This window comes from Chelonia mydas, chromosome 5 (genome assembly GCF_015237465.2).
Source record: "Chelonia mydas isolate rCheMyd1 chromosome 5, rCheMyd1.pri.v2, whole genome shotgun sequence".
In the NCBI taxonomy this organism is placed as follows: domain Eukaryota; kingdom Metazoa; phylum Chordata; order Testudines; family Cheloniidae; genus Chelonia; species Chelonia mydas.
In genome coordinates this window covers 62,801,679-62,811,223 of record NC_051245.2, presented here as the reverse complement: position 1 = coordinate 62,811,223, position 9,545 = coordinate 62,801,679, and the positions used below count along the sequence as shown (strand labels likewise).

Genomic DNA, 9,545 nt, shown 5'->3' with positions numbered 1-9,545 from the left:
AAAGTTTTAGGACTACTTAAGCAATTAGGTCACTCATCTTAATGTACCTGAGTGTTCTGGATCTTATCAAAAAGAGATAATATTCCTTTTTAGAAGAGATGTCATATAATGTAATATACTGGTTAGCATACTGCTGAAGGGCTCAAATATTAACTTTGAAGCTTACATCTTTTAATGAACAATGATCGATCTATCACAAAAGTGAATCAACTTGGGGTATATGTTGAATCTTTAAGACATTTAGCAAGTTAAAGACTGCAAATCACAGTGCAGCTCTGCACTGGATCATCTATGCAAGACTCACTCTTTGGTGACATAGGACAAACCAAAGGCATTACACTGAAATAAATATTTAATTATGGGTTCTTCAGTCTAGCAGAGAAAGATATAACACAGGGGTAGGCAACCTATGGCACGCGTGCCAAAAGACGACACGCAAGCTGATTTTCAGTGGCACTCACACTGCCTGGGTCCCGGCCGCCGGCCCCGTTCAGCCCACTGCTGGCCCCGGGTCCCAGCCACCGGTCCGAAGGGGCTCTGCTGCCAGCCTGGGGTCCCGGCTGCCGGCCCAGGGCTCTGCTCCTGGCCTCGGCCCAGAGCTCTGCAGCCATCCCTTGGGGTTGTGAGGGGTGCAGACAGTGGCAAGAACCTTAAAAATTGTTCCAGCGCCACTGGGATATTTTTAAGTCCTGATTTGCTGCTTACATCACTACCACGCCACATGGAACAGCACACTGCATTTGACGTCGTGTGTGCTGTCTGTCGCAATCACCCCCCCCCCCCCCCCCCCCGCGAGTTGAGGGGTACATTTGACAAAATGTCAGCTCCTAAGAAAGCAAAGTTAAATGTCCATTTATTTCAGCCTTCTTGGACAGAGACATTTGGATTTATTCAAAAGAAGGACCGTGCTGTTTGTGCTTTCTGTTGTGAAAAAGTGTTGTTTGTCACACATCAAGTGTTCGACATTTTGAAACGAAGCACAAGAAAACCTTTCTTGACGAAGCAGACAAGACTGAATTAAAAAGGCAGTAGCAGGATATGAGAAGCAAAGCAGTGTTTTTAAATGCTTAAGTGTAAGTAAAAATCAAGCCACAGAAACAAGTTACAAGATTGCACAGGGCATTGCAAAAAACGGAAAGCCGTTTACAGATGGGGAATATACAAAAGAAGTTTTTTTCAGCAGTTCTGAGGTTTTGTTCAATGATTTGCCAAATAAAGATACGATCGTATCTAGAATAAAAGAACTGCCGGTCTCTGCCAGACCAGTTGAGAGACAAGTAAGTGAAATGGCAGAAAACATTAACGAAAACCAGACGACTGCATTAAAAGACACAGCGGTGTTGAGCGTTGCAGTTGATGAGAGCATGGATATATCGACGTTCCACGTTTGACAGCTGTTGCAAGATATTGTGCTTCCAATGAAATCCAAGAGGAATTTCGTTGCCTAAAACCCCTGCATGGCGCAACAAAGGGGGAAGATATAATGGAAAGTTTTGTAAGCCATTTTGAAGAAGGAGGAATTGACATCAGAAAAATATTGTGTGTGACAACAGATGGTGCTCCTGCCATGGTCGGAAAACAGAAGGGGTTTGTGAAGTTACTTGGAGATCAAACTGGCTGCCCGGCAGTCAAATTTCACTGTATCATCCATCAAGAAAACCTGTGTGCTAAAATTTCTAATTCAGAGCTTAATAATGTGATTAATACAGTGGTGCAAAGTGTGAATTTCCCTGTTGCTCTATCTGCTTTGACTCACGGTTTCAAGCACTGCTAGAAGAGATGGACAGTGCTTATAACGACACTTTACTTCACAGCAACATTCGGTGGCTAAGTCGTGGCACGGTTTTGGTGCACTTTAATAAACTGTTTTGATGCAATCAAGGCCTTTTTGTCGGAAAAAGGACAGAACTACCCCGAACTGGATGCTGACAAATGGCTGTGTAAGCTCATGTTTCTAACTGACATCACCACTCACCTAAACAAACTCCACCTCTGTCTCCAGGGTTCAGGACAAACAGTTCTAGATCTTTTTGAAGCCTGGAAGGCATTTGTTGTAAAACTAGCAGTTTTTTCCTTGGGATATTCGAACTTTGACTTTCCGCTACTTTTAACACATAAAAGAGCTATCGACACGTTGCACTGTCAGTGTCAATGAGATTAGAATGTACATGCAAGAACTGAAATCAGAATCTTCTGACAGATTTCAAGATTTCCAGCACTTTGGCCCAATGCTTTCTTTTCTAGTTAAACCTGAAAAGTTCAACGAAAGCGACTTGGATTTGTCTGTATTTCAGTGGATGGGTGTTGAAGATTTCAAAATGCAGTTCACTCAGTTAAAAAGCTCAGAATTGTGGACAGCAAAGTTTGGAGATCTGCGGAGTGCACTTGAAGCTACCGAGAGAGCTCATGGGGCCTCTATTCTGACCTGCTGACGTCCCTGCCAGTGAAATTTAACTGTTTGAAGAAAATTGCGTTTGCAATGCTTTCCACATTTGGATCCACATTCCTGCATGAACAGGTATTTTCACACATGAAATCTGTCCTGTCCGTCTCTGAGCTGGTTAACAACTGATCACTGAGAAGCCTGTGTGAAGCTTAAAGTATCCAAATACATGCCAAACATTGGAAAACTCAGCAAGGAAAAGCAAGGGCAAGGATCACACTCAACTGATAAGATCTGAATTTTAATTTAATTTTAAATGAAGCTTCTTAAACATTTTAGAAACCTTATTTACTTTACATACAACAATAGTTTAGTTATATAATATAGACTTAGAGAGAGACCTTCTAAAAATGTTAAAATGAATTACTGGCACGCAAAACCTTAAATTAGAGTGAATAAATGAAGACTTGGCACACCACCTCTGAAAGGTTGCCGATTCTTGATATAACATGATCCAATGGCTGGAAGTTGAAGCTAGACAACTTCAGACTGGAAATAAGGTTTACATTTTTAACTGTGAAAGTAATTAACCACTGGAACAATTTCCCAAGAGTGGTGGATTCTTCATCACTGGCAATTTTAAAATCAGGATTGGATGTCTGTGTAAAAGATACACTCTAGCAATAATCTGGGGGAAGTTCTATCGCCTGTGCTATACAGGAGGTAAGACTAGATGATCACAATGGCCCTTTCCAGCCTTGGAATCTATTAAACATATCAGATTGTATTTATGTATCTCTGTCTCTCATACGCACACGTTATCTTGAACAAAAACTGGTAACCCTATTTTAAATAAATATGCTGAACTCGCAAAATAGAGTGAAAAGGTGTTGCTCCAGCACTAAACTTGGTCATTTTTCTGATTTAGATTAATAGATTCTAAAGTCAGAAGGGACCCCTGTGATTATCTCCTACCAAACACAGGCCATAGAGCTTCCCTAAAATAATTCCTATTTGAACTACAGCATATCTTTCAGAAAAAAAAAAAAATCCAATCTTGATTTAAAAACTGCCAATGATAGAGAATCTAATACAACCCTTGGTAAATTGTTCCAATGGTTAACTACCGTGTCTCGTTTTATGATACAGATCATCTTTATCATAATGTAAAAGAATCTGAAAAATAATGACAAGTTAGCAATGAAGAGCAGCATTACTGGCATACAAAGGCAAGTCTACACTATAGCGCTATATCGGCGCAGCTGCACAGGGTGGATAAAAATCCATTATTTTTTTGATAAAATGCTTTTTGAGGAAAAAACTTACCTAAAGATAGTTTTAATTAAGTTATATTATAACTCAAAGATATCTCATCATGGAATAGGGATTATAAATTCTAATAGTATTAGACATCATGTAATGTTTAAGAAAAGTTTTGTAAATGAGTTCCAATAGTTCACGGATTAGGGACCCAATCTTATGGAGTTCCAGGGGCTTCTGTATAGATTATTTAGGTTAATCTTTCTATCTACCCATTAGGACTCAGTGCTCAGTCTAGAAGATATCATCAGAGATGCTTAGTTTTGCAGTTCTCAAATTGTGGATTTGTCTCTCCAGAGGTAATACGCTTATTAACAGCAAAAATATTTTAAGATAAATAATATCTAGAGGTGAGAAATAACAGACCTCAACCCTACTGTCCCTTTGCAAATTTGTGTACACAGAGTCAATCCCTTACCTCTCTCTAAAAGTGCAAAGTTTCAAAAAGTTCAAGGAATAGAAGATTGTTGGGGGCAGAACAGATCTGGACAAGGAGAAGTCTGGAGATAAATGTGAGAAGCGAAGGTGTCAAGGTTCCTTCCCCACTCTGAACTCTAGGGTACAGATGTGGGGACCTGCATGAAAAACCCCCTTAGCTTATTTTTACCAGCTTAGGTTAAAACTTCCCCAAGGTACAAATTATTTTACCTCGTCCCTGGACCTTATTGCTGCCACCACCAAGCGTCTAACAAATATAACAGGCAAAGAGACCACTTGGACACGTCTTTCCCCCACAATCCCTCCAAGCCCTACACCCCCTTTCCTGGGGAAGGCTTGATAAAAATCCTCACCAATTTGCATAGGTGAACAGAGACCCAAACCCTTGGATCTTCAGAACAATGAAAGGTTTCAGAGTAACAGCAGTGTTAGTCTGTATTCGCAAAAAGAAAAGGAGTACTTGTGGCACCTTAGAGACTAACCAATTTATTTGAGCATAAGCTTTCGTGAGCTACAGCTCACTTCATCGGATGCAAAAAGCAATCAGGTTCTTAAAAGAAGAATTTTAATTAAAGAAAAAGTAAAAGAATCACCTCTGTAAAATCAGGATGGTAAATACCTTACAGGGTAATCAGATTCAAAACGTAGAGAATCCCTCTAAGCAAAACCTTAAATTCCAAAAAGACACAAAAACAGGAATATACATTCCATTCAGCACAACTTATTTGATCAGCCATTTAAACAAAACAGAATCTAACGCATATCTAGATAGATTGCTTATTAACCCTTTACAGGAGTTCTGACCTGCATTCCTGCTCTGGTCCCGGCAAAAGCAACACACACACACAAAGAACCCTTTGTCCGTCCCCCCCCGCCCCCAGCTTTGAAAGTATCTTGTCTCCTCATTGGTCATTCTGGTCAGGTGCCAGCGAGGTTGTCTTAGCTTCTTAACCCTTTACAGGTGAAAGGGTTTTTCCTCTGGCCAAGAGGGATTTAAAGATGTTTACTCTTCCCTTTATATTTATGACAGAAGGATATATGCTTGTTTTGTTAAAATAATATGTTTGTCACTGAAGAAAAAAATTCTCGAATACATAACCATTGTTGTTTTAGTTAAATAAAACAATTTAAATGTCGGTCTGGTGATGTTCTCCTCCTAATACAGCATGGCAAGAAAATCCTCCAAATATTAATGATTAACCTGTTGGAGATAGCTCACCTTCCAATGACTTCATAAACATCTGCTTCAATTACCTTTGGTAAATGAAATAACCAAACAATCATTCATTTTCTGATATAGCTGTAAATATAATCTGAAAAGTTTTCAAAATAAATCACTGTTTAAATATGTGTAGTTTGTACCTTCTAAAAATGAAACCTACATCTATCTCTGAGTTGTGAAGAATATGTATTAAGGTTATAGCAACCAACAAGAATGCACTTTTATGTAGAAATCCATGATTAAATTGAGTCTTCCTGACAAGTGATTCAAATCATGATTTTAAATCAAATCCACCCTGCAGCTGCACCAATGCAGCTGCGCCACTGTAGCGTGTTTGGTGAAGACACTCTATGCCAACAGGAGAGCGTTCTCCCCTTGGCACAATCACTCCACCTCCGCGAGAGGTGGAAGCTATGTCAGCAGGAGAGCATCTCCTACTGATATAGTGCCAGGGTGCTTAGTGCTTAGGTGGCTGTAACTTGTCTTTTTCACATCCCTGAGTGATGTAAGTTATATTGACTTAAGTGGTAGTGTAGACCAGCCCCAAGTCTCAAAAGGCAAGTCAAGAATAAGCCATAGAAGACTTTTAAATCAATGTTTCTACACAGGGACATTAAAAGTGAAGACAAGTAGACACATGCTTGAGTAGATACGCACAGAGGGGTTAACGTGGTCAAAACAACAAGTATTCTTACAGCAAGACTCTGAATGGGTGTAAAATGTGACACCCGTGCTTGGGGATTAATACGTGAGATTGTATTTATGTTTAGGTACCTATAACTATGCAGTCAACATATTAAATTGGTACTTGACCTGTGACATTCAGTCCAAGGGAGATGGCAAAGGACTGCTCCTCCCTAAAAAGCGCTGCCCAAAGTATCTGCCATCAGTAAGGCGGCAAAGCAGCTAAGGACCCGAAGGTGGTGGGCACATGGGAGTGCGAGGCTAATGCCAGTGCAGTTTCTCCTGCAGAGCACGCACAGCGCGAGGGGCCGCGTCATACCCCGCGGGATGCCCCCGGGACAGGGTGTGCTGGGCACGCCGTGTTTGGCTCCATAACCCCTCACCTGAGCGCTCATTAGCAACCCCCCGGCGTGTGCAGCGAGAAACCCTCGCACCCGGCTCCGGAGGCGGGACATTGCCGGGGAAGCGCGGACCCCCGCGCCCGCCCAGGCCCAGAACCCGACAGGGCTCAGTTATACCCCCGCGCCCGGCCCCTCACCGCACGGTCCGGATCACGAAGTAGACGATGAGGGCGGCGCTGGCCACCACGAGCACCGCCAGGGCGCGCTGGGTCATGGGCTGGTTGCGCTCGGGCGGGGCGGACACGGCCAGGCTGCTGCTGCTGCTGCTGCCATTGCTGCTCCGCGTCGCCTCCCCGGGCGTGCCGCCTTGCGGGAGCGTCGAGCGGGTCTCGCTGATCGCCGCGGCAGCCTCCACGCACAGCGCGCCCAGCAGCAGCCGCAGCCCGGCCAGGAGCCAGCGCAGCAGCGGCGACGGCATCGCGCCCCCTCCCTGCCCGGCCCGGGCACGGCCTCCCGCGGAAGCCGCCGCGGCCTAGGCGCGGCCGGGCCCTGCGGCAGAGGAAGCGGAAATTCTCATCATGGCTCCGCGTCCGGCCGGGCCGCCGCTGCCACGGACGCTCCCCGGCCGCCGCTGTTGCTATCAGGTGACCGAGGCGCGGCTCCCCAGGCTGAAACTGGGGTCGGCGCATGCGCGATTGCAGCTCAAGCCTGAGTGCGCGCGGCAGGGCGCGTGCGTGGGGCCTCGGGCAGGCTGGTTGCTACTGGCCGTAGCGCTGGGCAGAAGCTGACTGCAGGCGGGAGTCAGGTGCCATGCCGGACTCCGCGGACGCAGGGACGAGAGTGTGAGCAAAAAGGGGGCTGCAATAGGGTGACCCACCCCAGACCCTGAGCTCTGGGATAAGGCAAGAGCCGGAGGTACCTGGATCCTGCCTGGCTGTCTTTGGCTCTCACCTCCTCCCCCAGTTGCACCATCCACCGCCTAGGGAACAAGCCTCGCTGTTCCTAGTGCAAGTACACGCCCGCTCGTAGCCCGTGGCTTCCCAAAGCACGAGCGCTGCTGCAGCCCAGATCTGAATCCATTCAGGTTTTGTCTCTCACCTCCAAGGCTCCTGGCAGGAACAGGGACCTCGTGTATCAGCCCCTCCTACTGCGCCCAAAGCATTCGAGATCTTGAGTGTATGACAGTGCATGAGGCTGTGAAATAGATCCAGCACCTAGAGCAAGCTGGATCTTGGCAATTTTTGGCCCTAACCCCCACACTGTAAAGAATCGAAACAAAACAATTAGAGCTGTTTCTAGTTCGTCATAAATATCTTCCTGCTTCCGAAGAAAAATGTGCCCTGTGAATAGGGTGGGTTTGCCAATTTTCTAATTGCATAAAACCAAACAATCTTGCCCTGCCCCTTTCCTGAGGCCCCGTCTCTTCTCCGAGGATCCACCCCTGCTCACACCATCCCTCCTCCTTCCATCGCTCATTCTCCCCCACCCTCACTCACTTTCACTGGGTTGGGGTGTAGGAGGGTGTGAGGGCTCTGGTTGGGGGGTGGACTCCAGGGTGAGGCTAGAAATGAGGGGTTCAGGGTGCTAGGGGGGCTCCTGGCAGGAGGTTGGGGTGCAGGATGGGGTGAGGGCTCCTGCTGGGGGTGTGAGCTCTGGGGTGGGGCCAGAAATGAGGGGTGCAGGAGGGAGCTCTGGGCTAGGGCAGGGGGTTGGGATGTGGGAGGGGGTGTGGGCTCTGGGGTGGGGCTGGGAGGTTTGGGGTGCAGGAGGGGGCTCAGGGCTGGGGCAGGGAGTTGGAGCATGGGAGGGGTGTGGGGTGCAGGCTCTGGGAGGCAGTTTCGGTCCAGGAGGGAACTCAGGGCTGGGGCAGAGGGTTGGGGTGCAGGTTCCAGGAGAGAGTTTGGGTGCGGGAGAGAGCTCAGGGATGGGGCAGGGGATTGGGGTGCAGGCTCTGGGAGGGAGTGAGGGTGTGGGAGGTGGTTCTGACCTGGGACAGGAGGTTGAGGTGTGGGAGGAGGTTCGGGGTGCAGGCTCCAGCTGAGGAACATTTACCTCGTGTGGCTCCTGGAAGCAGCCAGCATATCCAGCTCCTAGGCAGAGGGGCCAGGGAGCTCTGTGTGCTGTGCACGCCTGCAGGTGCCACTCCCGCAGCTCTCACTGGTAGCTGTAGAGTCAGTACTCGGGGCGGGGGCCACCTCTGCACCTAGGAACCAGACATGCTGGCCGCTTCCGGGAGCCACGTGGAGCCAGAACAGGCAGGGAGCCTGCCTTAGTCCTGCTGTGCCACCAACCAGACACCTGGCAATCTCGACCAGATGCCACTGACCGGATGCCTAGTAACCCTACCTCTGACACATTTTGGTCCAATAACATTGGAAAAATTACCGGCTGGTACCTAGCTCATGCCAGGTTTTAATCTCAATCTTCTGAATTCTACTATCTGAATAAAAAGTAATGTACGAAATCCTAATGACCTTAAATGCCTGTTGCAAAAGGTACAGAATGGCAAAAACAAGCTGGTTCCAGTTGCTTATTTTTCCCAATCTCCCAAATCCTACCACCTAACTGAAGAAGTGCAGTTTTTTCAGTTCTTTTGGAAAAAAACAGACCTCAATACAGCAATTACAATTTTGATTTTGCAAGAGAGCCATTTTCTGTTGAAAAAACACTGATGGAAAATTTCCAGCCTCTCTATCCAAGATATTTGCAGTCAAGAAGTGAAGGTAGAATTAACTTTTCAGAAATGAGAAATTAGGCAATGAGTAATAGTTTTCTGAGTCCTGACAAAACTATAGAGTACTTTCTGATGGACGGTAGAGTCGCCTCTTCAAAAGAAATATTCACAACCTCTATTAGTAGGGTTTTCATATACTCTCTACTTTTTTTCCCCAACAGCCACAGATTTCATGAATCAGTCTCATTTAGTGGCTTTGATTTCCTTCTGTACATTTTTAGGGCTTCCTGAATGTGCCAGAATCTGGAGTGGAGAGTGTTGTTGTCAGTCTGGATTTTTCTGTTCAAGCAGGAGCAAGAACATGTATTTCTATTTTAACAGTACAATTTGGAGACTATGAGCCAAAATAATTTAAAATCCAGCAGGCTTCAGGAATTGCAAATATCTTTGTGGTGCTAGTGTGTTTGGTTGGTTGGTTTGTTT

At 46.1% G+C, this 9,545-nt stretch overlaps 1 protein-coding gene across 2 annotated transcripts in view; it reads right to left on the bottom strand.

Annotated features, from left to right (window-relative positions):
- Positions 1–7,033, bottom strand: part of FAM174A (family with sequence similarity 174 member A) — a 44,195-nt gene extending 37,162 nt beyond the window's left edge. Inside the window, exon 1 of one of the 2 annotated variants that reach the window (XM_037903302.2) lies at positions 6,586–7,033. In XM_037903302.2, the coding sequence (XP_037759230.1) occupies positions 6,586–6,866 (281 nt within the window). In that variant the 5' untranslated portion in view covers positions 6,867–7,033. The remainder of the gene's footprint in view (positions 1–6,585) is intronic. The other variant, XM_037903303.2, reaches the window with a different exon arrangement.
- Positions 7,034–9,545: the final 2,512 nt, after the last annotated feature.